Consider the following 27,109-nt stretch of genomic DNA (forward strand, 5'->3'; position numbering starts at 1 on the left):
CCGGCACCCGCATTATCGTCGACTTTCTCCGCATGGTATCCTCTATGATTCGCGCGCCTGTCGCACCACCTGCCTTTCACTTGTCGCTGTTGGAGTCGAGATTTGAGAGCCGCACTTTCTCTCCGCTCCAATATGTCTGATAACTGGTCAATATCGAGTGTGCCGTTGGTGTCGGTAACCAAGGCGAATCGGGGGCCACCCACCCCTTCTCACATAGCCCCAGTCCCATGTCTTGGCCCGGGTATCCCATCTCTGTGAAGGCGATTGTGACGGAAACTGATGCCCAAAACCGAGTAGTCAGATCCTGCTATGCGATCCCTCCTCTGCCGGCCCAATATCCTCCTCCATTGCCTTTCTGCCACTCTTCAGCCCGTCTCCGTTGTTTCACCGCTTGCCCCCGCCCCTGACGAGTTCAAATTCCGGCCTCAATCCCGTGCATTTGCGGCCACGGTACACATGTCCTGTCCATTTTCCACCACTCATCGACTAGCTGTTCTTTTTGCATAAAATTACCAGCTACCGGTTGATCGGACCACCACCGCCGCACACACGCTCGGACAGGAAGAGAGTGCTCTCACCACACCTTACCACACCGCAAAACAAGTTCTAGCCATGGCGACCTTCACCAAGATCGCAGAGGATGCTCGCCCCAGCATCACGCTGAACCCCTCCCATGTCGTCTCCAAAATCGATGACAATGTCTATGGTGGCTTCACAGAGTAAGCTTGTGCTGCGCCGCCTACGCCGCCTGCTTCTCATCCCGGGCTCCTCGCGTCTAAACATGCAAACCCACTAACACGCATCTCGTAGGCACATGGGAAGATGTATCTACGGTGGCATCTACGACCCTGGCAACCCTCTTTCTGATGAGAACGGTTTCCGAAAGGACGTTATTGAGGCTTTCAAGGAACTCAACTGCCCCGTTGTGAGGTACCCAGGTGGCAATTTTGTTGCTACTTACCACTGGATTGACGGCGTCGGTCCCAAGGAAAACCGTCCCAAGAGGTATGAGGGAACTCCCAACCTGAAATTCCGGTCGCCAGCATGCAAATCGAGACCCCTCGACACCGAATCCTCCGGGGGTCTAGACCCCTGCGTGAGCGGCCCGCGTTTGGAGTGCAGCGAGTGGCTAACATGCATCCACCATTTAGGCCTGAGCTGGCTTGGATCGGCGTCGAAAGCAATGAATTCGGAACAGACGAGTTCATGAAGTGGTGTGAGGTTGTTGGCGCTGAGCCTTACCTGGCCCTCAACTTTGGCACTGGCACGCTTGATGAGGGTAAGTTGATCTTCCAGTAGCACCGACCTGGACTCGGTCCGGACCCGGTCCTGGTCGATGGGTACGGTTGGCTAATACTGGCACGTTCAGCTCTTGCTTGGGTTGAGTACTGTAACTCTGACAAGGACACCTACTATGCCAACCTCCGCCGTAAGAACGGACGTGAGAAGCCTTACAACGTAAGTCCGACCCATTCAAAGACTGCCCAAGTGCGTGCACAGGGTCATCTTGCTCAGCTTTCAACCACAGGTCAAATACTGGGCCTTGGGCAATGAGTGTTGGGGCCCCTGGCAGGTCATGCAAATGACCAAGGAGGACTACGCCAAGCAGGCTTACCAATGGGCGAAGGCACTCAAGCTTCTCGATCCCTCTTTGGAACTGATCCTCTGCGGCGAAACTGGCTTCAGCAGCTGGGACACATATGTGATTAAGGAGTGCATCACATGGAGTTTGCATGGTCTCGGTGGTAGCACCACTGCGTCGTTGATCGACATGCACAGCATCCACCTTTACACTGCATCGGAAGACCATCTGAAGAATGCTACAGGTAAGTTATCTCCGCCTGTCTACTTGTCACATGGCCAGATGCCAGTCATAAGATAAGATAGACGACTGACATTGTCTCCTCTCCCCTACACAGCACCCAGAGCCGCCGAGCGCGCCATTGAAATCACTGGCAGCCTTATCGATCTGGCCCGCATTGAGAACAAGGTGCCGCCCACATGCAAGAGACAAAAGATTTGCTTCGACGAGTGGAATGTTTGGGATCCCGTCAGAGCACCTGGTGAAGAGGGTGCTGAGGAGGCGTAAGTCGACACTTCCTCTATTTCTACCTTTGTGAATCATGCCAGCAATACTAACGATGAGCCGCAGATACACACTGTCTGACGCTCTGGCCGTCGGTGTTTGGCTCAACGTATTTGTTCGTCAGGCAAAGTACGTTGGCATGGCCAACATTGCTCAATCTGTTAACGTCATCTCTCCCTTGATGACCACGAAGGAAGGTATCACCAAGCAAACTACTTGGTGGCCTCTGTTGTTGTTCAGCAAGTACATGAGAGGATCTACCATCGCCACCCACGTGCGCGCTCCCGAGTACGAGGGCGCCACCGAGCCCGTCTGGATCCGTGGCGCCATCGAGACTCCTTACCTCGACGTCAGTGCCACCATCGACGACAACGGCTTTGTCAACTTGGCTGTCGTCAACGTCCATGAGACCAAGGGATTCTCCGTCGATCTCGAGGGTGTCAAAGAGGGTGCCGATGTTCAGGTTTACACCGTCACTGGCGAGAATGTCAAGGTCGTTAACACCGGCGACAAGAACCCTGTCGGTATCACTGAGAGCAAATGGGATGGCAAGGGCCCGTACGAATTCGCCAAGGCCTCAGTCACCCTGTTGAGATGGAAGCACTAGAGGGGCAACCTTGAAGGAGACGGTCAGTGGGAAATGAGGCATAGCTCCTCACATGATACCATTTGGAAGGGAACTTGCGCATGATGAGATATGATACATCATCATAGCAGACTCGAGCCCGCAAGGGAGGTGGGCTGGCAGGTCCAGCATCACGAGGCACCTATGCATACTTCTGCGCTTATCCGCACATATCGGACCAAACAGACAGCTCCAATCGATGCAAAAGTGCCTCAAATTGATGCAGCGTAGTGAAAATGGCCTGCTCTAAAATGAAGGTGTTGTATTTTTCTGCTCATAGCAACTGTCGTTTAAGCGGATGCGCCTCTGTGTTCAAGACATACTCGTCAAGATTAACTAGGCTAGGAGGCGAGAAGATGAGATAGAAATACTTCAGCGTTTCCGCCATCCAGAAGCTCTGTAGTACCGTTAGTCTGCGTCCTATACTTGCCTTTGGCTCCTCGCAGATGTTGTGACTTACTTCCATTGAATCAAGCTTCTTCGTCTCTCCTCTGACAGTGACGTCCTCAATAGCCGAGTTGGCAATCTCAGTTTCTGTCGCATTCACAATAGACTGAAACATAGTCCATGCTATTTCCTGGTACTCCGGGTTTCCGGTCATCCTATACATCAGGAAGATACTTTCAATCGCCTCTGGACGCAGAATGTAACGGGGGTCCCGCGCGTGTGAGAACCCCTTTTTCAACCCTGATGCACCTTCGCGCTTCCACCGCCCCTCGTCCCAATTACAGCCATCCAGTGTCTCGCAAGGAACCATGCCAAAGATCTCCGGCATCAGACCTGTTGGGAATGAGTTGTACGCCCACCCGCAGCCGCGGGCCAGCCTTTCGGCGAGACCCATGTGCTCTTTGATACCGAAAAGCTTGCCGCCCAGCCCAAACATCCCGCCAACGAAGCACGACAAATGCTGGCTCTCGGGGTTGCGCCGCACATCGCCTTCGGCAAACGCTGTACCAGAGAATAGGATATCCTCGTTGTCGGGGAGCATTGGACGGAATAGGAGGTACTGCTCAACAACGTGCATCGCATGTCGATACATCTTCTCGTAGGCTGGGTCCGTCCCTCCGAGCAGAGCATGCATCTTGGGCAGATACTCATACAGAGAGTCGGCGAGCGCTCCCAATGTGAACTCGTTGTGTTGCAAAACACTCTCATCCCGGAAGTTGATGAGCGCCGGCCACATACCTGGAAGTTGAGTCTCCCGCTGCGTGCTCTCGAGAAACAGCTTGACCCTCTCGATTGCGTCAAAGTACTTGTGGTCCCCGGTCACTTGCGAGAGTCTTGTGAACTCAAGCGATAGCGAACATGGCGATGCTGAAGGATCCGATGTACCAGCCACGAGCTTTCCCTCCTTAGCAAGCTGGAAATCCAACCAGAAAGGAGGCATCCTATTCGGTGTGTCAAAGGCCGCATACAGCATGTCGCCGAGCTCAATGGCCTTGAGCAACAATACGGGTTCCCCGCTAAGGTCGTACGCGCTCAATAATCCTCCGAGATGACGGATAGTAGTCTCAAAGACATTGACAGCCGTCTCCTTTGTATCATCCCAATCCATGGCCCCAATGACAGACAAGGCAGCGTCAAAATCATCGCGCAAGTCCATTATCCACAGGGAATCGAGCGCGTCAACCAGAGTTGCTGCATAACCGCCGAAGGTGTCTTTCCCCTTGGCCGTAACCGGCGTCAGCTCGTCAAAGCCCCACGCGTACTCCTTGTAACTATTCCAGCTCTTGACAAAGACTTCTCGGACCGCCGTTCGTCGCGATTCAGATTTCGCATCGTTCTTGCGCATTCGCTTGGCGCCGAAATTGAATTGGACTCGCGGGAGAGTCTTTGGCCGCTGTGTAGGTAGATGGTGCATTCGTGATGGGGATATGGGGTACTTGTGACGATGGTTGGCCCAGTCGAAGCTACTCTTGACGAGGCGGATGTTGACATGTTCGCGGACGACGGGAGGCGTTTCCCTGCTGTAACGAAGACTGTTGAAAGCAAAGAGACCGAAAAGGATTACGGCGATGATTATGACACGCCGTTGTCGTCGATTGGCCATCTTATCATGTCGGACGGGGGTTTGTCGACTATTCGTATAGTTGTTCAGGATACTCCAAGGGAGCTTTGACTGGAGAGTTCGCGACGGGAAGCCATGGTGTAGGGCCACAGCTGCTCAATGTCAGCTTCAGACAAAGCATATAACCGAGGGGACATTGTGTCTCAGGAGCCGCCACGTAGCGCGTTGAGCCGGGTCCCTTGAGACGAAAGTGACCGTGGTGGCTCTCAAGGTTTAAGCGTTTTGAGGGGCGTAGGTAGTGCAACCAGCAATGCGAGCCTTCAGAAAAGAAATGGGGTTCAAATCAGGGGTAAGGGGTAGTCCGTACCGGTTAGGTGGAGTTCGGGGCCGATACTTTCTCCATGTTTGGCGCCGGGCTCCATCCGGGCTTAACTGTTCCGCCCTGAATCCCCGCCATGCAGATAACTCGAAGTCATCAGGTTATGGCACCTTGGCTTCGGCTTGTAAACCCTTGGGGGTTGTTACTAGCAACAAGCTCAGAACATCAGGACGACAGCCCTTGATGTCTCCTCTTTAAACACCTTACGTGCCTAGAAGTGCAGGCCATGATCTTCCAGCGCTCTTTCAAGGGAGCAGGCAGTCTCTCCCCACCAACACCCTTGGAAGATCCCTTGCCCTCTCAGTTCGCATCCATCTGACAGAAGCTGTCAGAAGTAGTGGCGAAACTTCGTTGAGATCAGCTACTATACAGCTATTTTGGGCGAACACTATCGGGAACTGATCGGGAGGAGGCAGGCTTCAGACGTTGGTCCTGCGTCTTAGTTAAAGTTCGGTGAGGCAGCGCGTTTTTAGTAAATACTTGGTAAGAATGCGAAGCAGCTGCATGCAAAAAGGGAAGGGACAAGAAGGGAAAACACCTTAAAAAATAAAATAAAATAAAAAGAAGAAGAGAAAACTCCAATGGACCTTGATTGTTTGGAGCATAGAATTTGCGCTGTTTTGTACAGTCAAATTTGCTCGGGCATATCACCTTGAGTCGGGAAAAGTCAATGATGTACTGTGTCGCGTGTGAAGTAGACGGTTGATAGCCGCTATCTACGGTGACAATTTTGTTAAGCTTCCAAACTGTGTCGGAGGTGGCGCAACTAGCCGCTGGCCCGGAACGCTGGAACAGAACGAGACCATTCTTGGTTGGATGGCGATTGCTTAACCAACAAATTGCATTTTACTCTCACGATTTGAGCAAGTTGACCATTCCAGCATCGGTGCCGTAAGTTGTCAATCAAGCTCGCCGCAAAGTCACCGTGTCGGACGTTGCTCATGCCGGAGATGACGCCGTCAGCAGATCAATTCCCGTTAATCCTCGTCGTCTCTCGGCGCCCGACTGGAGCCGGCGTGCTGGGGTGTTGGGTGACTCCGCGCAGAGACCCTAGCGATTCCCAACCAGGAGCTCAAGCAAGCGACATGCCAATCCAACCAGATCTGTAGATTTAGAACCTTAGTGGTGACTTAATTCTAAGAAAAACAGAGGGAGGCTGAACACCGTCCCTCTCTCTCTCTCTCTTTTCATTTTCTTTTTTTTTGCCGCAGTCTTTTTTTTCTCGATCGTCAACGACATTCTCTGAGACGGCCTGAGCGAGAGGAGCCAAGTGACTTCGACAACAGACTTCTTCCGCAAATCAAAGAAAAGTCATCAAAGCCTCCAGCCACTCGGTTGACAGCCCGAGGCACTAAAGGGGTCCTTGAAGTCAAGGACTAAGTTTAGCTACATCCATTTTGTTGCCCACGGGCAAAAAACCTGCCGATGACAACCACGTTGGCTTAACTGAGTTTAAGTTGTCACTGATCGCAAAGTATCGGTACTTGAGAGTGGTGTGAACCCCACCCGCTAGTGGACTGCCCTGTATGTAATAGACAAGAAGAGCCATACAAAATAGTATTTGACAGCCGGCCATGCTCCCATGGTGGTTTGCATCCTCGCAACAAGTGGTTCCATTTTTACTGCAAACATCTCATAGTGTTCGATCTGGTATTTCCAAGTTCCTTTCGTCTACCTTGTCTGACTTGTCACGCTGTCTAATGTGCTAACGCAGAGACATTGCGGTGGTTCATCAGCATCAGCTAAACTAGATCGTCCGCCATCCTTTGTGCGTCCACGCATACCCAATTGCCACCCTCCTGTACCACATAGTCGGGTCTGAGGTAGGACAAGATCGAGCAGCAGCGGATCTACGACTTGAACTAGCTTGTCACATCCACGTACCGCTCTCTGAGAGTCTCATCATCTTTTCGCGATTTTGTGCAACCACTCTCATCTCACTCGATTCCATCATCACGAGGGCTTTGTACAAGATCAGAAACCACGGCAAGTCAGTAACATGGTGGATGTTAAAGCGCCACCGCCGTCATCCGCGAATCAGCAACTACACGCATAACTTGAAGGGAAGAGCTATCAATTAGTCATAACCAAACCACAATATGGACACAATAAGCGCGATGGCTTACTTCACAACCTTCTGCGTCTGGGCTGAGTTGAAGAACAAGGCATTGAGCCGATTCCGCTGGGGGAGCGCAAATCAACTCGATACTTCAATGCATTTACTGTTTGGTGCTCTATGAATGCCAGTATTCTTCCGTGTATTAGACTAACTATCAAGGGTGCGAATGTTGTCTGTTAACAGCACTCAAGGATCACGTTCGGTATGCTGGGTCCTTCGCTCTTTGGTCTCAATCTCCGCGACTCGTCTCTGATTGTTCTCTTCTTCACGTTGCTGTCAACGTTGGCCCCGGCCCTTCTCGCAACGCTTGGTCCCAAAACGGTTATGCGCTCGACGATACAAGCGCGATGCAGCTTCGGGTCAGTCATCTCGCCAGCCAAGATAACTAGGGATTGCTGACCTCTTTCCCCAGGCGCTACCTTGTATCGGTGCTAGTCATCCTCAAGCTCGCTACATGGATTAGATTTTGTATCATTGTTTGCGTCGTTGGTGACCAGTGTTCATCGGCCGGCACCAATGGTGCTCTCAGCCGGCTTGTAGTTCAATGTTCAGATCCTGAGAACCAAAATAAATTTCACATGATCTGAAGACAGCAGTGCAGTTAAAAATGCCTTCATGTACCTAATCCGCTGTTAGCCACATAATCTTGTGTCAAGTCTTTTTATGGGATCGACGTCTTCCTCTTAATCACAAGAGAACCTGGTTCTAACTTAGGTTATTGAAGCTATCGCGCAGCCACGGTGACATCAAGAGGACGGAATGGTTCCTGTATTATTATCAATGCGAGATTTTATATTGAGATTGCGAATGATTCCAGTAATTTGTTCCAAGGCGTTCAATCGCAAAGGCAGAAGTCAAGTCCCATCTCGTCACTAGCAGGGCTAAGAAAGTTTGGTAGCAGGCGGAACGGGATATTCTGCGAATTGCACGATGGGATCTGCCCAGGTATACATAATCGATCGTCACACAAGACGAGAAGACGAGCTTGTCTTCTAAAAAAGAACTTTGACGTGGGCCTGGATTTGACAACTGGGGGTCCAAGTTTAAACTTCCGTCACACGGTTCGGACAAGGCGTCATGCGATTCATTCTCGAGCAACATGAAACAGGGGGCCTAGAGCCCAGCTCCCCGTGAATAGCAGCACACCTGAAAGGCAAGCCCAGTGAGAAAATCATAGTTGATGATTTATTGAACGCTCAGTAGGTCGGCTCGCGCGGCAGATGATTTACGCAACACCCAGATCGGCCGGGGTTACCCGCGTGTTTTACGCCTGACTTTTACAGCCCTTTAACTAGCTCACCTATTGAGCTCCTCGGCCATGCCGGTCCTACAACACGCACGAGTACTACGAGGTACTTGCCGGCATCCGTCATGTGATAAGTCTCCGATGAATCTATCTGAAGCAATCGACAGCCCATTTAGCGGGGCCACGTCAGGCACCGCAACGTCACCAACTATGGCAGTCGTTTACTCTCGACACAGCGGTAGTATGACTGCGGCAAGCAGGCAGTGCTCAGATGGCAAAACAATGATGTCCGAACCCGGGGGGAATACTAGGGTCAGATCCCACTGCGCTGCTTCCCCGCTGCATATCATCCGGTCACTACCCCAGGCTGCTGGACTGTCTTGATGGCAGTAGTCATCTCTTCCATTCATTCCCTTCCGAAAACACTCGCTTAGCTATCTACCGGAGCTTCTCATGGGACCAGGGTGTGGAACCTAGGCCCAATGGCTTCCACCCAAGGAGACCATGCGGGAACGGGGCAACACGAGCCACGGTATCCAGAGCCAGTGGCATCAGCGGAGAGACGATCCAGGGTCAGCAGTGAATCTTCACGACACTCACGGACATCGGGCTTTTCTTGGTTTCGGCTCAGCGCGGACGGTCGTCCCTGGGGCCCAGTTGACGAGCTCAACCTCTACATGGGCACCGCCTTCAGCAGCATTCCTGACGACAATGAGTCGGCTCGATCGCCTTACTTTGCCCCTTCGGCCAGTGATTGTTCAACGATCTCGGAGAAAGATTCATCACACATCGTCGACTGGAAGAAGCCGCAACAGTCCGAAAACTCGATGCATTGGGCGATGAGGTCAAGATTGGTGCAGATCCTGCTTGTGGGTATTTTTCCATGCTAAATGCGTGAACAGCTTAGTTTAGGCTCGAGGCGACTTGATTATCTCATTGTGCAATTACTGACGTGTTTCTCTACGTAGGGCAGTTGCCTCACCCGCTCACGCTCACGCCGTACCGAGCATTCTTAGGCAGTTCAGCGCCCTAAGGGGAGTTCTGACTTCACGCATTATGTCTATGTTTACGGTACGGAAGATATCCAGCATGTCCCATCTCAAATCGACTCCATGACAGCAACCAAGCCTGTGCTGTCTCACACAGCCTTGGCGTCTTGCTTGTCTTTCGCTTTATCAGCTGATGTGCCGGTGCCTGCCCACTCTCTATCGGAGGCCGTAGGATCATTTGGTTTAGCCATCATCTTGGTCCACACAGAGTACCTCTGTGAAGAAACTGCTCGAGAAACGCCGTAGAAAGATCAGAACAGCCACATGAGATTATAAGTAATATTAAATCTCGGCCATAGACGATGGGGTTTCGACAGCGGAGATTTCCTCCAGGGTTACGAAGAGGCACCACGGCTTTTTGTTCTACATTGAGTGGTCCTCGCACATTCTTCTTATGTCGCGTTCTATATGGATACCTGGTATGTTTTCTGCCCATCTACACCTAAGAGTTCTTTGTACCTTTCTAATATGCTATTCAGTTACCTCTTCTCCATAGCATTACTGGTGGCCTTCATAGGCTAGTCGGCTTTCAGCCACCTCTTCTCGTCTCACGTGTATGAGGATAGAGATAGGGAATGTATTTGAATAATACCCGTCTCAGTCAGGGGTGGTCGTTTTGCTGCAACGTTGCTTCACAAATATGGAGTCAGGAGACCTGAATATGTCTACCCCTCATGGCATACTCCGTATCCATGGTTCGACTCGGGGTGCTTTTATATGGGTATTTGGTGGAGAAAGCTGTCGTTTTGATGGTTCCAACAATCGGCATAAGTATCGTTGGCGTCGGTATCATATATGTCTTCATAGGTAAAGGTTACCCTAAACTCGCTAGTCATGCGAGTCTCGATTATCAGAATCTGGGTATACTGACAAGTCTTCTAGACCACCCCTTGCGTCCTACCTTGTTGACACGATCAGCACACATGTCGCCTCCGCACCCGCTGCTTCTACTGTTTCGCGGAGTGTTGGAGCAATCTTACCCCTCGCTGGCCCTCCCTTGTATTCTACTCTAGGGCTGTGACGGGAAAACACGTTTCTTGCTGCAATTCCAATCATTATGGCAGCAGTACCGTGGGTAATTTTGAATAGAGGGCTGCACCTAGGGAGAAATATGCCCATTTTGTACATCAGAAAGCGTTGCTCAAGCGAATTTATTCAATATGCTGGTAGACTGCCTCATCAACGGTGATTTTCGATATGATACGGTCATTACACTCTCAGAGTCTATGAAGCTATTTTCAAAGTTGACAAGACGATCTTCGGCTCCGGCGCTAATTTCGAAGCTTAGAGTCAAAGTGAACAAGACGTTTATTCAAGGTGTTCTATTTTTCTCATGGCACATGGCCGCTCAACTATCTACATGGAGCTCAACATTGTGTCGAGCCATCGTACGAGATAATGCTGATGCTCAAATGAGGATTAGCATCGTTGGTACAAGTACTGTTTGGCAGATGTCCTGGGTTCCTTCGCATGCTCACCTTCTCTGTCCGATACGAGATCTTTATACGAAATGGGGGTTTTCCCCAGCCGTTGCCGTCTGGAGGGAACGTTATTGCTTTGTCTTGTCCTTACCGGGCCATCACCAGTTGACAAGAACTGGTAACAAAGAGGGGTACACTACGGCCTAGAGTATGAATTATGTCCGAGAATTTGCCCGTCGGACAAGACAGACGACTCGCCGGAGTCAAGCGTCGGCCGATCGACTTCTCCAAGTTGAAGGATTCGGCAAAAGCTACGTCGCGTCAAACATTTTGAGACTCTGCATGATTTTTGGGTGCAAAGAGATGAGGCTAGAAAAGCATCTTTGCATTCATAGCGCCTTGAATGATTCCAAATGGACTGGCTTGTCATGTACATTATCGTCGTAACATCATCGCGATGATCCGGATCACCGCAGGGCCTACACAGCAGCATCAAAAACACGAAAACCACTGTCAGCCTTGTGCGTCCGAGGAGTCGCATATTCCGAAGCCATCAGAGGGTGGGCGAAGCCCACATCCAACGACACCCACCTGAGACTGTACAACCTCCCCAGTGATAGTTGCGCGTCCAGCTGATCAAAATACAAACAAATGTCGTGGCAAATCACAAGGCCGCATTCTAATGTTGACTCTACTCGGAGGGTTGCCTAGTCTCCCCGACCTTCTGGCTCTCATTGCATTCTTCCATTGCGTCAAGTGAGTTGTCAAGCCTGCATACATTGCGTGTATCGGGATTAGTCGCCCCTGCAGTTTTCTCGGACAACCTTTGGCAAACGGCCATGGAGGTCGAAACGAGATGGGAAGGCAGCCTATTGAAGAATAGTCGGTCGAGAAATGAACATGCCGGCTTATCTACGATACGAAGCGGCAGCGGCTCCCCAGCCCCGAGCAGACGCGTCAATAGTCCTCACACTGGAGTCCAAGGACTCTGAGACATCCACCCACACCGCTTGGCCGCAGGCTTGGAGTCACATGGCAAGTCACAACCCCAGGCTACTAAATAAACGGGCGTTCCTTCCGTGACCGCGTAGGCGCCGCCCAGTCCGTACGGATCCCAGAGCTCGGGATTGTGGCTTGATCTGATAGTTAGGCTGCTAGCGTCCCATTGGGCAAATTCAAAGCGATTTTGTACATAACAGGTTTGGTTTTGACTAACAACAAACCATGGAGCTACCTAATATGAGAGCTGAACCACCGTACGCTATCCTATAACGCAAGAGGATCAAACGTAAAATAGTGAATCAAGCTCTTGATAATTTGTGTAGCTTCATAATACTGTGTTGGTGATGGAAAGATGACGGGACTTACGCTCCGGAAGGCATGCATGACCTTGAATTTCCTGTCTTTACCCCCACGAAAAGCATAAGAGCCAGCCGCGTCGAATGGAATAGCGGACGTCACGATGGCAAGGGACACCACGCATCTACACCTTGGTCAGCAGACCCCTCAGATCCACCTTGGATTGTCAGACCCTCAATATCGATCTTTCGGAGCCAGAGTTTAAGAGAAAGATCCGTAGTACGATGGAAGAATGTCACTCTGTGGCCTGTAACGCAGCGGGTACGTCTGAAACCTGGGGCGAGAGCTCACGTAAAACCAAGTCTCTAGAATTTACGCGTCGTGATGGCAAGATCCGAGACTACCGGGCGCCACACGAAGAAAGACGATAGGTAAATCAACCTGCTTGCCACAGGCGGACTGGAACGCGCCGGGAAGGAGGGGTGGGTGGGGATCATGGGGTTCGAGATGATGTGCCAAAGATATCTAGAGCAAGACGATCTTATGAAAGAGGGTGTGCAGATGGTGGCTGCCAATGAGACCGTCCTACCCTAACTAGAACTTGTTCCCTGCTCAGAGGACGCCATGTTCGATAACAGGGTCAGTGCTACAGCAGAGACTTGGCTGAGGTTGGTTCGGGATGACTGTTAAGCATAAGACAATAGCAGGGCGTTCTTATTCGCTCAGACGAAGGAGTCGGAAGTCGGAATGGCAGTTGGGTAGTGACAAGGGACCCAAATGGTACGATGTGGCTTCTTCTATATCCGCAATATGGCACTTGCAGATTCGCATGTCCTCGATGAACATTGTACATCTCTGTCAGTTCAACGGTCAAAGAGGAGGAAGAGATCAACTCCGTAGGTCTGACATGACGCCGTCATAGGGCTACTAGCAGACTAGCTCCGTGGCTGGCCGTGGCTTCTCGGCCAGCATGGTAATAATATGGGGTAGTGGCTTGAAAGCAAGAAAAGAGATGCGGGCTCTCGGGGGGCGAGGTTGGATTAGCCAAGGGGTAAGTCATGCGGCATTCCTCTGGGTCCATCAAGAGCAGCAAACACAATACGAGAAAGATTGGGGTGATATTCAACTTCATCGAGAGAGGATTGGGAGTGGGGTGTTGGAGGACGTACATGATGGTGTGAAGGATCGGGAAGGGTGAGCGGAGACTAGCAGTGATTTGTCTGACTTCTTTTTCATGCGGCCGCCACGATGACCGCCTTTTCGTGCCAAATCGGACAGATGAGTGAACGTAAGCGCTTTATGCCAAGGATATCTGCCATTTCCTGTCATGTTTGCTCGGCGTGCTTCTCACTAAGAAATAGGCGAACATTTTGTAGGTTTCTCCGGACTACAGGTTGTGCTCCTGGCAAGCGACTGGGATTCGAGCTGCGAACTGCTGCGAGTAACACCGGTCGCATACATAGCCGTCCGATGCTAGCGACAAAAAGTGAGCCAGTCGGACAACACTTGAACATGGTAGTGGACCAGCTGGAAAGTTCATGAGAGTTCAGCCACTCGACGTGACGCCACATTTGGAGCCGGGAACTGACCACCGTTTGATTTGGTCGATTGGGGAATGCATGGTGAGAAATGTGAGTGGGTGTAGCTAGTGAACATGGTACCTATTGATGTGATGGGGTGAACGGAACGGGCGGACAAGTTGAGAAATCGACCTAGGCCTTGAAGGAGGGGGGTCGTGATGGAGGGTGGGGGTTGGCCGTGAAGTCGTCAAGAGCAAACGGCGGGGAGGCTGAGGAGAGATCGGCGTAGGGAATGAGAACCCTTACATCCTTGCTGCGCTGGGGTCCGAGGATTATGAGTCTTTGAGTGCCTGCAAGGTCTAGAAGCAGTGGTGGACTAGGGCGAAAAGGGATTCACTGGTCCAGACCGGGAAGAGTGTGGCTTGACCCGGGAATGTTGATGGAGCAATGACGAGGCAGCTAGTGATGCCGAGCGAGAACTTGGTTTACTTGGATATGGACGACTGTGTGCGTGAAACAGAGGTCCGAGGCGGTGAGCTGATGAGAGTGATTCGCCAGTCGGGGAGAGAGTGAGAAAAAAGTGAGAGGGAGAGGGTGCGTAACCGTTCAAGTCACCAGGAGAGTCGTCCTGGGCGGTCCATGATTCATGATTTGATGTGTCTGTAGAGGCATCACGTCTAATTTGGAATACCGAGCTTGTTCGGAGTGCGAGGAGTGTCAAGAACATGTCAAGAATGATGGCAGAGCCAAGGTGTTAGTTACCTACTAAAGGAATGGAGACATGTAGCTTTCCCATTTCATTTTTAGGCGTAGACGCGCGATGCGCCGGCCTTTCGCGTTTGGCTCCGCCAGTCTTTAAAGAGCATGCCTGGTTCAGACGACATGGAGCTCCCCATCAGAAGATGCGGGCTCTACTGGGATGTTTCACTCGAGCAGCGAGCTGCAAAGCTTGGAGGATGTATCCGTATCCGCAGGTGTCGAGTAAAGCCCCTAGGGTATCTTGGGGGGCAAAGAAAGGAAAAGGACAAGCGGGCAAACCTGGTCGATGCAGGGATCAGCATGGACGATGGCGGACGGCGGGCCGCGCGGAGAGGTGGACGAGCCTTGCGAGCTTCAAGGTCAAGGTTCAAGCTACCCTTATCCATGAAGCGATTGCGACGACGAAGGGGGAGGGGAGATGACTGGAAACCCATACTGTTTACGGATTATGGTGGTTTGACAGGAAGTTGAACGACGTTGGCGTAGCAGCCTCCCTGCAGCATCGGACCTTTCCCGGGCATCTTTGTACGATGTGACTGTGCGCCCACGGGGTAGAGTTTGTGCGAGAAAGCACGACAGCTACGATTTCGTCTTGGCTCGCAATCAACGCGGGTTCAAGGGAAGCCGACGATGGAGGGGACAGGATGTGGCTTGCTGCTGCTGCTGCTGCTGCTGGGGCGCTGCGCTGCCATCTACTCCCAAGGCACAGATATGGCTGGCGTCATCGGGTTGATGCGGTTCACCGAAAGAAGGCGACTGTCGTCGGGTAGCTGCATCATGCTGACCTTGTCCCAAAAGGAGCCGGTGAGACGGGTGGCTACTGGCCGAAGCTGCAACGGGGTCTCAAAGAGGAGGCAGATGCAGGTTTGACTGGGGCAGAACGGGTTCGGAGGGACCGCCACGGAAGAGAAACAGGTCAGGGAAAACTGTCCGATGAGCACCAAAATCGTTGAGAGAAGAGAGGCACTGGGGCACTGCCGGCCGGGGCAAAGATGACAAAAACCGCACCTAGCCACTTGCTGGAGGTGTCGTTGTCTCGGCAGCTGAACCCCTGCGAGGCGAGCCAGCCAGATGGCAGAGGTTGGCGGACAGGAGTGTCAACTTGTCAAGAATAGCCATCATGCAAATAGGCAGCGAAGAAGGGATATCTATGTCTGCGGGTTTGACAGAGACTCGCCGGGCTGCTTGATAACACGCTCTCTGATATTACAGGAGAGAAATGCGTCCGTCGGAAGCTGAAGACGCCGTCGGCCGGGAATCGGGCTGGGCAAGGTCACTAGGACTTTGCGATGCTGAGAAGGCACTGTGACATCGCGAGGTGAAGTCTTTAAAAACCCCCGGGTTGGTAAAGAGTAAAAAACACACTGAACGGTCCATGGTCGGCGTGGGGGACGTTGAAATGTAAGAAGAATAACCAGATCAGTACGTACGCACGAACAGGGCGGGAGGGAGCCAAGACAACGATCGGACTGAGCAATGCGCCGGTCTCGTATGGCCCTGGGGTAACTAGCAATTACCAACTACTTTGCTACTTGACCTATTCGTACATGTTCATTACTTGCTACTTCTTACTCGTTGAGCTTTGCTGCAGCGATCAACCCTATCTTTCTCGTCTAGCCTAGTCTTGTCTCTTCCCTTCTGTCTCGTCTGTGTGTCTCTCCCGTCACTGGGCTCTGAGGTATTCCCCGTCGAGCGGCTGCATGCGTAAACAGACTCTAATACTGCGTAGCACGAGCAGCATGCGGGTGTGTGTCTGCGTGGGGTGGGATTCATCGCATCGGGTTGCGTTTGATGTCGCACAGCTGCAACCCTGGAGCGGCGACGACTCGCGCGCGGCCCCGCGCCTTGCCCGACATGGCAGGTTAAGCTTGTAGGGAGCAGGTCGCAGTTGAACTGCCATGGCCCTTCTCGATTGCTTTTCTCACGTCTGACTGACGAGTCAAGATTGTCGAGTGACGGGCTTTGATGTAACTCTCTGTGTCCTTGGGACGAGACGTCGCTCTGCAGTTGAAGGGTGAGGTAGTAACGCAGCAGGTCAAAGACAAAGACCCGTGATGCTAGATGGGCTCGAGATAGGCGAGACACTGGGCAGACCCCTTCGGCTTTGCCATGGGCATTGAATGAACCTTGCGATGCAAGATCAGAGAGATGAGAAAAAGCAAGTTATTGAGAGACACGGGCGGCTTTAGGGGTTCGTCGGCATGGACCATGATTGGTGCCGATGATGTTATTGACGGACTCTGATATCGAATATTCCCGCCATTTGAGGTCTCGGAACTCAAGTACGACCCCAATGCGTCGAACATCTGAGATGCGAATCCAAGATGCACATCATCGACTGAGACGCTCATCGATACGAGTGAGTTGAGTCAACGCAGTTGTGAAAACACGAGGCAAGCAGACAAATGTTTGCTGAGGGTCCAATCGTCAAGATGTCGCACAGAGCGCCAGGCGCCTGAAAAGGATCCCAGCATGCTGGCTGCTACTGTGACACGGGTGCTTAGTGCAGCAGATGGCCTCACCATCGTTGACAAACGTGCGATGGATGATTGATGTAGAACTTGCTGAGAATGAAGGTGGGACTCATGGAAATCTCATATGAAGACTGAGTGAGATGAGACGAGGCAGGCGGTATAAGCTCTTCCCGATCGCCTTTGAAAATCTCCAGAGAAACCTCAGAAGCTGCGTGTGTCTACAAGATTTCGCTGGTACTTTAGGCTTCAAAGACGACCGGTATGTACCAAAGCGGCAGCAATCCTGGTGTGGGTGGGCATAAGTGGTTGGCGATCCCACGGCTCATGATTCATCCAACACTGACACCCGCTTTTGGCACCCTGGCTCGCCTCCTCCCGACGCACAGCGGTGATGGGAGGTGCGGCATGTGTCGAGAAGGGAACCGGTATTTCCGACCACACTCCTCCCGCACGGCTGACTGCACTTCACACCGTATCCTTTCCCCATTCATTCTTACAAGTGTATGTATCATTGAGAGGTGGCCCCCTTGTTGGACCCCTCCGTGACGGTGAGCCCAAATGTCTTGACCTGGACAAGATGGGTGGCTGAGGGGTACGGAGTAGAGGATGAGTGTATCATGGGGTCGCCGCGTGATGGAGGCACGCCACCTGCTTTCTGAACGGATGGTGGTGAAAGGGGGGTTGACGATGACAAGAAATGAAGTAGAGACATTTGAACATTAGGTGTGGTGGGTGCGTACTCGCGTGTATCTCTGCAGGCCTTGAAGAGTCGAAGAAGGAAGGGATCAAATGTTTGCTCGTACGAGAAACAAGGTGAATGTCTTGGGGTGCGAGGAGTGAGGCTCGACTAACACGGCGTTCGGGCGTGGCTTGGCGTGGATATGGATATGAACATGGGGTTGGAAGAGGTGAGGAGGAGTGCGGCAAAATGGATGGCAGCATGGGTGAAGCGAAGAGGGGGCGAAGGCGTGTTCATCAGATACCCTTGATGTAGATGCCTACGGCAGATACGGCATATGGATACTGTTGCGCGTGGTTGGGATACTGAGAGGAGTGTATAACTTGCTTGGGATGAAGGGCTAGACTACCTCGCTTCAATAGAAGTGAGGTATCGTGGGCGTACTGTTGTGGAGCGAGACCTACATTACTTAGTATGAGGCGAGCATGAAAAGAGGGTGCTGCTTGAGAACTGAGCTTCATGCTGCCGGCATGTCCATGTAGGTATTATTTTGCTGTTTGCTTGTACTTTTACTCGGCTCAAGGCAAGAGAGAGAGAGGTAGGTATGTTGTGAGATGGGGTATATGAGGGTGGGTGATTCCGAGTCTGCCGTTAGAAGGTATCCATCCTTCAGTCCCACGGTCCCATTCCTCTCATCTTTCGCACCATCTGAATCTCATTATTAATAGGAGCAACGCCGTCTCTTGAAGCTGCCTAGCTTAGCGGCTTCAAAGTTGGCTGCCCGCACCTCACCCCATCTCAAAGCCCTTTTGGGAGTAAGAGGAAACCAAAGCTCCAGCCTCCAACCAGCTCATCAGAGCATCAACACCGTCGATTGCTTACCGAACCCTCCACCGCTCCGAGTGAAGCGCCACGGTCCGCCAGGCCTGAAAGATGACCCCTGAGCATCGGCAGTGCTTTATCTGGATACTGGACCTTTGCCGCAACGGATAGCTGGGATTGTCATCGCCTCCTTGACAACCTGAACCCCCGCTTCAACGCCCGCTGGGACAATTCACTTCCCTCCTGTTCGCTACAGACCTACTCGGCAGCACATGGAGAGAAACACCCATCAGCACATCGTCACTGCTTCTGGAGTTTACCTACTAGGTCTTGCAGCTTAGCACTTGCTCCTTCGAGGTACGTACATAATCTTGGTTACGTTCTGCCAGCAGCGAGTTACTCGCCTCTCCATACTCCAGCAAGATCCTGGCACGTTGAGGCTGTCTGGTCCAGTTGATCTAATCTCCAACCTCCCAGGTCAAGGCTCCAGAGAGGGCCGAACATCTGATTCGCCGATTGGGTCATCTGGCGGTATCTTGGTATCAGCTTCCGCCATCACCGACCCCAGTTGCGACTCTGAGCATAGAACCTCGAACCTCGACCCTCGCTGGACCTGAATCAACTTTGACTCTCTGGTCACGGACCGTTCACTGTGTTCACTATTACTATTTCCTCTTTGCTTGTTCCACTTCACTCGCGTCACCCGCAACGATACCCAGCAAGTCTGACACTGCAAACCCCCTCCATCTTATCTTGGTACCTCACCCTACCTTACCTTACCTTACCTCCGGATCCCTCAGTTATATCTGTCTGGTCGCCCCCTCTTAACCCCTTCTCATCCAGCCGCCTATCTGTGCTGGATACTCCGTACAAGAGCGCGTCAGATCACCCTTTGGATCGACTACCTATCTCGAGACCATCACTGGCGCCATCGTTGCACACTTGAGCAGAGAAAAGAAAGACGGTGCCTTCCTTTGCGCTGCGCTACATAACGCTACCGAGACCATCGCCGCGCCCCGCCGCCTCCTGTCCCACTTGGAATTTCCCCTCCATCGCGTGCTCCAGCGTCCGACTCTTACAATAGTCCTTACCTAGCACCTCCGGCCCGGTAGCATCGTCGCCCGTCTCTCACCTTGCAGACGATACTCACTACTGGACCTTGACATCTTACGGATCCCCAAGGCAAGGTCGGCAGCAGCCTATCCACCAAGGTTCTCCGTTGAAGATACCAACGACGGAATCCTGACTCGAGACGACGACGGACGCAGCTCGGCTTCAGCACCAGACACCGGGAAACCCCCCTTCCAGTGTTCTTGCTGCTCACTCACTCACTCAATCACCTCACCTAAGCAACGCTCTGCGTGCTAGGTAATCATTCCCACTGCCGCTGTCCCTGTTGACCTGAGTTATTCCCGATCAGAGTGGAGCAGATTGCAACATTCATCACACATACTCATCAACAACATCACTCACTCACACGCTGTCATCGTCCTTCACCTTTGCAAACCGCATCTGACCGAGGCGCACCGCTTTTGCCGCCCGCACGGCATCCTTGTCGCACCTCACACCTCATACCTCACACCTCATACCTTACATCTCACACTTCACACATTCCGCCTCACACACACACACACACACATACACACACACATCCATCACACACCCACTATTACTATTAGCTTCTTGCCCGTTCTCACATCGCACACCACTCGCTTCTCCAAGGCCGCTGACATTGCTGTCTTTCTGCCCACCTCAGGTACCGACCGTGTGGACTGGGCCTGGACTGCTGCGTGATCCTCAGGGACCAAGACCTCGAACCAAGGAGACCTGGAGAGCTCGTGTTGTCGTCTCACCTCTCACCTCTCACCTCACTAAATTCTCTCTCATATCTGGCCTACACTATCGCCAGGCCATCAGCTACGCGTACTCGATACAGCATTACCTACCCAGTGCTGCTTGGACCGGTTTCAATCGCAGTGCTTGCCATCACTGGTCACCACTGGTCACCTGTTGACCTCATCTCAGTGAGAGCACTCGACCTCAGTGACCTCAGTAACTTCCACTCAGTGAGAGTGAAAGTGAGGAGTGAGGAGCGCCCCCCACCACCACCGACCGTCTCCGGCCGGCGAAAGCAGCCCGCTCGCTGCCCTGCAACTGGGGCCCCTCGGCGAGTCCATAGCGCTCTCTGCCCACTGAAGGCGCAGCGCCCGCAGCTCCCGCGCTCTTCCCCCTCCACTATCTGCGCCTGCGTCCTTCCCGCCTCTTCCACTTCGCTCCTCTTTTTTTCCCTCTTCTTCCTCCTCGTCCTTGAATCTCCCCCTCCACACTTCCTCCACCTCCCCTCCTCCAGCCAAAATGCCTTCGACCAACGGCTCCGAATATCGCCATATGCGAAGTAACAGTCTCAACATCCAACAACAGAATGGCCATCCCAGTCCTATCTTGAGCCCAATGGCCTCCAACGCATCTACCGCTTCCGCTGCCAGATTCGATGGCCCGCGCAGTCCACCGAGTACGTCACCTTGCCTCTCTGCCTCTACTCCTCCTTCTCTCCATCGTCGTATTCCTCTGCAGCTATTCCCTGTGTCTCTCTGTCTCTCTCCGCTTCGCTTCCGATATCGCCAATGCCCGTCGGTGTCTCACATCGGCTCTGCTACGATGGCACGCCGCTGAAGCTCGTCGGCATGATCGCCTCGTCTTCCCTCCCGCCGGTGGTGTCGCCTGCAACACGTCGCACCGCACCCGTCCTAGAGCAACCGGCGATTGCCCCTCTGTCTCTGTTCTGTCCTGCATCAAGTACTTTATCCTCGGCTGACTTATCTCTTCTCTTGCGCTACAGATACTTCCCACGTTCCCTGCAAATTCTTCCGGCAAGGAGCCTGTCAAGCCGGCAATGCCTGCCCCTTCAGTCACGATCTAGGCTCGGCCGCCGAGAACATCTGCAAGTACTTTGCAAAGGTGCGTCATTTCTCTCCCTCAGCCGGGCAGCTTCGCGACAACTCCCTCATCCTCATGTGTTCCGCCCCTCCATCCTGTCGGGCTGCTCTGCTCTACTGTTACCCCTCGGCTACACAGACCACACAACCCATCCCACCCTCGAGCCCGTGCCCCTCGCATCCTAGCAACCCCTGCCTACTATAACATCATCTCCGCTGCTTTGCTTACTGAGCGTGGAGCGACACGGACAAGAGTGCTAATGTGGTTGATTTGATGACAGGGCAACTGCAAGTTCGGTCCCAAATGCGCAAACATTCACGTTCTCCCCGACGGCCGGCGAATCAACTATGGCAAGAATGGTGTCACGATTGGAAATTCTCCGATAGCCCTCGGCGGACGAATTAATCCCACAGCAGCCTCCAACTACCACCCAACCAGTGCTCTCACCTCTGGCTTATACCGCGAAGGCGTCCCTCCCTACACATCGGCATACCCTTACGGCGGTGACGAGAGACAACAATCACTGGGTCGCCAGCCTAGCCTCGAGAGCGGCCTGCCTACGATCGATACCACCTATTCCCATCCCGGTTCCAATTACGGCTCGCCCCGCGATGACGATGCTTCTAGATTCGGCCTCGGCTTGTCTCCTGTCAATGCCAACGGACTGTCAGTACTCGACGCGCCGCTCCCCGCATCCTTCGACTCGCAGGGCATGTCTAATGCCGCCCGATTCCCCGCTGCGCCGTGGCCTTCCTCCGTCCCTTCCAAATTCGGCATCGAGTCCCCCTCGCCCTCTCTGAGCAACGCCAAAGATTCCCGAACTTCCGAAACTCTCAAGATGCTTCACACCTCGGCATTTGGTGGCAGTGAGTATCTTGCTGCGGCAAACGTCACCGCTTCCAGCAGCCCTCCCGGTCAGCCCGAGGAATACTTTGGCAAGCGGGCCATGCATTCGAGCCGATACGCAAAGCCAAAGATGCTCAGCTCGAGCATGCCCAAGACATCCGCCGTCGATCACGATTGGGAGGCCAATTTTGGCTTCTTGGAAGAGGATTGTGTGCCGTCCAATTTGCAGGATCTCTTGACGCCGACCGAGAAGGCCCGTCGCGGCTCTTTGCGCACTGTTGACGGTGAGCCGGGCAGCGAGAACGGCACCAAGTTTGGCAGCCCCATCGGCGGCGCGAGCCCGAGCAGGTGGGGCCCGCTATTCCAGCGCCAGAAGGAAGAAGAGCTTGGCCACAAGCATGGACCGTCGGTTTTTGGACATGTTGGAAGCCCTCTCCGAAACTCGGTGCTCTCGAACGAGATGGGTCACGGCGGTGCCATGGCCCGACCAATCGGCTCCCGTGCTGGCAGCGAGACCATGTCGGCACTCACACAGCAGCTTCAGCGCACACGGCTGGGTGACGACGGAAGCAGCAGCCCCCACTTGCATCCTTTGGCGGCAACGGGCCGAGCCCCGAGCAATAACGGTGCTGGGCCCATTGGCAAGGAACGGGATCGCGCGATGGAGCGTCATGTCTCGAGCGGCTCCATCAGCTCCTCCGTGACGGGACGATACACGACGCCCATCGACGAGGAGGATCCTGCCTTCGTGTTCAACATGGAGGAAGAGGAAGATCAGTCGTCGGCGCGGCTCCGGAAGCGTGGCTCGGCCGGTTTTGGGATCGGTGGTGGTGGATGGAGCTACGCCAACGCTCTGTCCAACAAAGGTGCACCCTCCGGTTCCGGCTTGGCCAAGGAACAGCGAGAGCCATCGGTCAGCGTTGAAACCGTTGGCGGGCGTTGATTGCTAGCTATGCTTCATGGCGGAACGAAGGAAGTCTTCAAAACACCGGCAACTAGAAAAAGCATAGCGACAGCCTTGCAAATTGTCACGCTTTTCAGTGGCATTCTTTTCACAACTCTCAACATTTACACCCTGACGACACTCTACGACACACGCAACAAATACATATTTCAGCCACGATTTTCACAGCATGCATGGGCAAAAGCCAAACGGAAAACGAAAAATTCAACCGGTCTACAAAATCAATGGGACACGAGTAAGGGATCGGATCTACACGGTGGCTTGCTTATACAACAGGGTAGGGAGTTTGTTGGAGTTTTTGTCGATGCCGAGTCACTTTTGGCTTTTGAGGATTGAATATTGGAGGATTAATACTACCAAACTGGCTCAACATAGGATGGCCTTGCAAACATGGAGAATCCACTGTCAGAATCTTAGGACCGGTGGTTTCCTTCGCCTTGCGCTAGGTGAAGTGTAGCCTCTCGATGCTTGGGGTAGGCAGGGAATGCTCGATCCGTCAAGCAGAGGATGGCATTAACTTGTGATCCTTGGCTAGAGGAGGTAACAAATGACCGAGGAAAAACATCTGGCTTTGGCTGGCACAAAAGTCACAGGTCGGCTGGCTGCGTGACTTGGTACCGCATTAGAGACGCCTGGAAGAGGAAAAGCAGATACCACCGTCTGATTTCCGTTCATTATATAAAAGCTGATTTTCTGAGAGACTGGCAATGGCCGTACGAATAGTATTATCTGTTGTTGAATTAAATGCACCACAACCCCGAGGCAATACGCGTGACACGTTTTGTATGCATAATAAACACAACCCGGTTTAACCTTTGCCGTGGTAAGGTCGGCTGGCCTGCATTCCGCTCGCTGTATCTGACGATCCCGAGCTGTTCCGATATTTTCTTGGAGACCGCGGAGACCAAGCAGATTGAGTTGACAGATGACTGGGACGGACGCAAAAGTAAGACGAACAGTCACAACGAAAACCCCGCCAATGGGTGACGAAAATCTATACACTAATACAAGGCAAACGTCAACAGGGCCCAGAGGTTGTCCAACTCCAGATCATGCCGGCATGCCGTTTTTGCGCGGAGGCCGCGCCGTGGGCTATCGTACGAAACCGTCCACCCACAAACACTCAAAGATAAGCCGGTATGCCTCTCGCTCTCTCTCTCTCTCTCTCTCTCCGTCCCTCTTTTTGCCCCCAATCCCGAAAACAAAGAGTTCCTCAAGAGCACAGACGCAGCGTCTTTCGTTTCCCTCCCGTTCTAGTTGCGAGTGGCGTGGTCGATGCCCCGGGGAGGGCAGATTATTGTACAGACCGCCGGGGAGACGGATTCAGTGGAGGAATGGGATGGGGATATTTAGTGGGCGTCGGGCTGGCTAACAATGTACTCGACCGCCTTGTCGACTGTAGATGGTAGATTAGTAGTTGAACTACTCAAGATGGTAAGGGCTGTAGGAGAAGCATACTTGAGTGGATGGTGTCGGCATCCTTGTCGGGGATCTCAATGCTGAACTCCTCCTCAATGGCCATGACGACCTCGACGGTGTCCAAGCTGTCCAAGCCAAGGTCGTTGGCGAAGTGGGCGTTGGACTTGATCTATATTTGCGGACAGACTACGGTCAGCTCTACTATCCTCGCTAAGGCTAGAAGCGCATCTCAATTGATGCGGTTGAGAGGTAGGTAGATGCTGGCAAGGTTTGGTTTGGGTAAAGCGAGAGGAAGGGGCGAAGAGCGAAGGAGGTGACGTACGTTGGCCGGGTCGTTGACCTTGTCGAAACCCTGGAGCAGAGCAAAGATGCGGCCCTCAACCTCCTGCTTGTTCAGGCCGGTGGCGGCAGAGTACATGCGAACGGAAATGGCCTTGGGAGCGGCGCGGAAGGCAGCTTGGGGCGCGACGAGGGATCTCCGGGCGAGGGGAGCGGACTGCTGGACGGCGGGACGGATGGCGCGCGTGGCGGCGGCCGCGGAACGGAGGACTGCTGTGCGGAACATTTTGAGGTATGTGTTTAGACGTGAGAGAGGCGAGACTTTCGGGGGCTCTGGCGATTGGAGTTGGGATCGGGATGGAGGAGATGGGAGGATCGGTTGGTTGACGGCTACAGCTGGGATTTGATGGGAGCTTGCTTCGGGGGTAGTGGAGGAGGGTGCTACGAGGTGCCAGTGATGATGATAAATTTCTCGTCACCCCCCCGAGGTGTCCCTGGCTAGCTCTCGGGAGGTGCACGTGCTTAGTCATGTGATCTCGCAAGTATCTTCATTTTGATGCATCACCAGACCAGATGGAGAGAGATGAATAAAAGTCACCAGAAATAACTATAGACAGATTGAAATGTTCTCATAAAATTGTATATCGTTAATTGACTTGCCTCTCCAAGTGAAGCCGTCATTGTCGAGTCTGAGGAGCTTTTCTTCCGTTCCCTCCAAGTCCCCCGACCAGACCACGTGATCCCCACACAGCCAATCAATTGCCGCCCTTTGTAATCCCGCACCAAAGCTCGCGCTCTCTGCGGATGGCCCGAATTGTCCATAACGTCAAGCTCTCTCTCAACGCCGCCCCGGAACATCCTACTCCCTCACCACACGCCGTATCCTCGCCCCTCCCCCGTTCGTCGTCAAATCCTCGATCCGACCCCCGGAAACCCCCTCCCAATTTGCCCGGTCAATTGGCGCCGACGCATCTCTTTTCTTCCTCGAGGAAAACCATAGCACAATGCCTCCCGCGGCCCAGCTTCCCGTCACCATGTTGGCCCTGGCGTCAACAAGGCCGGTCGCGAGAAATTCGTCGGCTGCCATGCAGCACGTCGGCAGATTGATGGCTGCCAACGCCATGCGCACCTACGCCACGCCCGCTGGTCCCCCGCCTGCCAACTTCCGCATGAAGAGACACCAGACCTGGGACGAGGACCAGGAGTCCACATTGAACAAGCTCGGTCGTTATTTCCTGCTCTCCGAGATGGCCAGAGGAATGTACATCTTGATGGAGCAGTTCTTCCGCCCGCCCTACACCATCTACTATCCCTTTGAGAAGGTGAGCAAACCATTTTTCTCGACATTGGCGACCATACTGGAAGACATACTGGAGGAATTGAGCATCAGAGATGGATAATGGGGTGGCCCATACGGGAAACGCAGGAAGAGCCGGACCATTGCCGAGATTAGGAGGACACGCATCGCCCGCTGTCACCGCACACGAAACCACGAATGCAACGAACAAGAGGGGACTACTGTTTGCGACAGAACAGACACATCGGAGAGCAAGCCGGCTAACAGGAATTTCTCTATAGGGTCCCATCTCCCCCCGCTTCCGTGGCGAGCACGCCCTTCGCCGCTACCCTTCCGGTGAGGAGCGCTGTATCGCCTGCAAGCTTTGCGAGGCCATTTGCCCTGCCCAGGCCATCACCATCGAGGCCGAAGAGCGCGCCGACGGCTCCCGCCGCACCACAAAGTACGATATTGACATGACCAAGTGCATTTACTGCGGTTTCTGCCAAGAGTCGTGCCCCGTCGACGCCATCGTCGAATCCCCCAACGCCGAGTACGCCACCGAGACCCGTGAGGAGTTGCTGTACAACAAGGAGAAGCTGCTGTCCAACGGTGACAAGTGGGAGCCCGAGCTGGCTGCTGTTATCCGTGCCGATGCCCCTTACAGATAAGACTGGGTTTCTTCACCTACACGCAAGAAAGACAGAAATAATTTTCTCTGGTCGAGGGCTTGGTGGGGACGATCGTGGTGAAGAGCGGGAAGTCGAGGAATCACACCTTTTTTTGGGCCTTTTTGCAACTTTAATGCCTAAAGGATGGACACATCAAGGCGGACGCGAGGGGACGACGGCCGCAGGACAATGAGGACAATAAAGGGCCGCGGCAGCAGTGATCTTGGCATG

At 53.2% G+C, this 27,109-nt stretch overlaps 8 protein-coding genes across 8 annotated transcripts; 6 read left to right on the plus strand and 2 right to left on the minus strand.

Moving 5' to 3' along the window:
- Positions 1 to 612: 612 nt before the first annotated feature.
- Positions 613 to 2,693, plus strand: CABS01_14708 (alpha-L-arabinofuranosidase; the record flags this gene model as incomplete). The annotated part of the gene is made up of 7 exons (XM_060548046.1): positions 613 to 719; positions 811 to 1,005; positions 1,152 to 1,279; positions 1,370 to 1,458; positions 1,529 to 1,826; positions 1,920 to 2,085; positions 2,153 to 2,693. 7 exons carry the CDS (start codon positions 613 to 615, stop codon positions 2,691 to 2,693), a joined length of 1,524 nt encoding a protein of 507 aa, XP_060392985.1.
- Positions 2,694 to 2,985: 292 nt separating this feature from the next.
- CABS01_14709 (glycosyl hydrolase family 47) lies at positions 2,986 to 4,761 on the minus strand (the record flags this gene model as incomplete). The annotated part of the gene is made up of 1 exon (XM_060548047.1): positions 2,986 to 4,761. The coding sequence occupies one exon, from the start codon at positions 4,759 to 4,761 to the stop codon at positions 2,986 to 2,988; it is 1,776 nt and encodes a 591-aa protein (XP_060392986.1).
- A 2,660-nt stretch (positions 4,762 to 7,421) lies between these two features.
- On the plus strand, positions 7,422 to 7,804 carry CABS01_14710 (NCS1 nucleoside transporter; the record flags this gene model as incomplete). The annotated part of the gene is made up of 2 exons (XM_060548048.1): positions 7,422 to 7,576; positions 7,630 to 7,804. The coding sequence occupies 2 exons, from the start codon at positions 7,422 to 7,424 to the stop codon at positions 7,802 to 7,804; spliced, it is 330 nt and encodes a 109-aa protein (XP_060392987.1).
- Positions 7,805 to 8,967: 1,163 nt separating this feature from the next.
- Positions 8,968 to 9,496, plus strand: CABS01_14711 (uncharacterized protein; the record flags this gene model as incomplete). The annotated part of the gene is made up of 3 exons (XM_060548049.1): positions 8,968 to 9,035; positions 9,095 to 9,336; positions 9,432 to 9,496. The coding sequence occupies 3 exons, from the start codon at positions 8,968 to 8,970 to the stop codon at positions 9,494 to 9,496; spliced, it is 375 nt and encodes a 124-aa protein (XP_060392988.1).
- Positions 9,497 to 15,141: 5,645 nt separating this feature from the next.
- CABS01_14712 (uncharacterized protein) lies at positions 15,142 to 15,820 on the plus strand (the record flags this gene model as incomplete). The annotated part of the gene is made up of 3 exons (XM_060548050.1): positions 15,142 to 15,315; positions 15,524 to 15,591; positions 15,724 to 15,820. 3 exons carry the CDS (start codon positions 15,142 to 15,144, stop codon positions 15,818 to 15,820), a joined length of 339 nt encoding a protein of 112 aa, XP_060392989.1.
- A 5,021-nt stretch (positions 15,821 to 20,841) lies between these two features.
- CABS01_14713 (uncharacterized protein) lies at positions 20,842 to 23,212 on the plus strand (the record flags this gene model as incomplete). The annotated part of the gene is made up of 3 exons (XM_060548051.1): positions 20,842 to 20,998; positions 21,326 to 21,444; positions 21,704 to 23,212. 3 exons carry the CDS (start codon positions 20,842 to 20,844, stop codon positions 23,210 to 23,212), a joined length of 1,785 nt encoding a protein of 594 aa, XP_060392990.1.
- Positions 23,213 to 24,582: 1,370 nt separating this feature from the next.
- On the minus strand, positions 24,583 to 25,217 carry CABS01_14714 (acyl carrier protein; the record flags this gene model as incomplete). The annotated part of the gene is made up of 3 exons (XM_060548052.1): positions 24,583 to 24,629; positions 24,692 to 24,821; positions 24,975 to 25,217. The coding sequence occupies 3 exons, from the start codon at positions 25,215 to 25,217 to the stop codon at positions 24,583 to 24,585; spliced, it is 420 nt and encodes a 139-aa protein (XP_060392991.1).
- A 718-nt stretch (positions 25,218 to 25,935) lies between these two features.
- On the plus strand, positions 25,936 to 26,878 carry CABS01_14715 (NADH-quinone oxidoreductase; the record flags this gene model as incomplete). Its single annotated transcript, XM_060548053.1, has 2 exons — positions 25,936 to 26,253; positions 26,510 to 26,878. 2 exons carry the CDS (start codon positions 25,936 to 25,938, stop codon positions 26,876 to 26,878), a joined length of 687 nt encoding a protein of 228 aa, XP_060392992.1.
- Between the last annotated feature and the right edge of the window lie 231 nt (positions 26,879 to 27,109).

The sequence above is a fragment of the Colletotrichum abscissum genome (genome assembly GCF_030869225.1).
Source record: "Colletotrichum abscissum strain IMI 504890 chromosome Unknown Scaffold_57.1, whole genome shotgun sequence".
Lineage (NCBI taxonomy): Eukaryota > Fungi > Ascomycota > Sordariomycetes > Glomerellales > Glomerellaceae > Colletotrichum > Colletotrichum abscissum.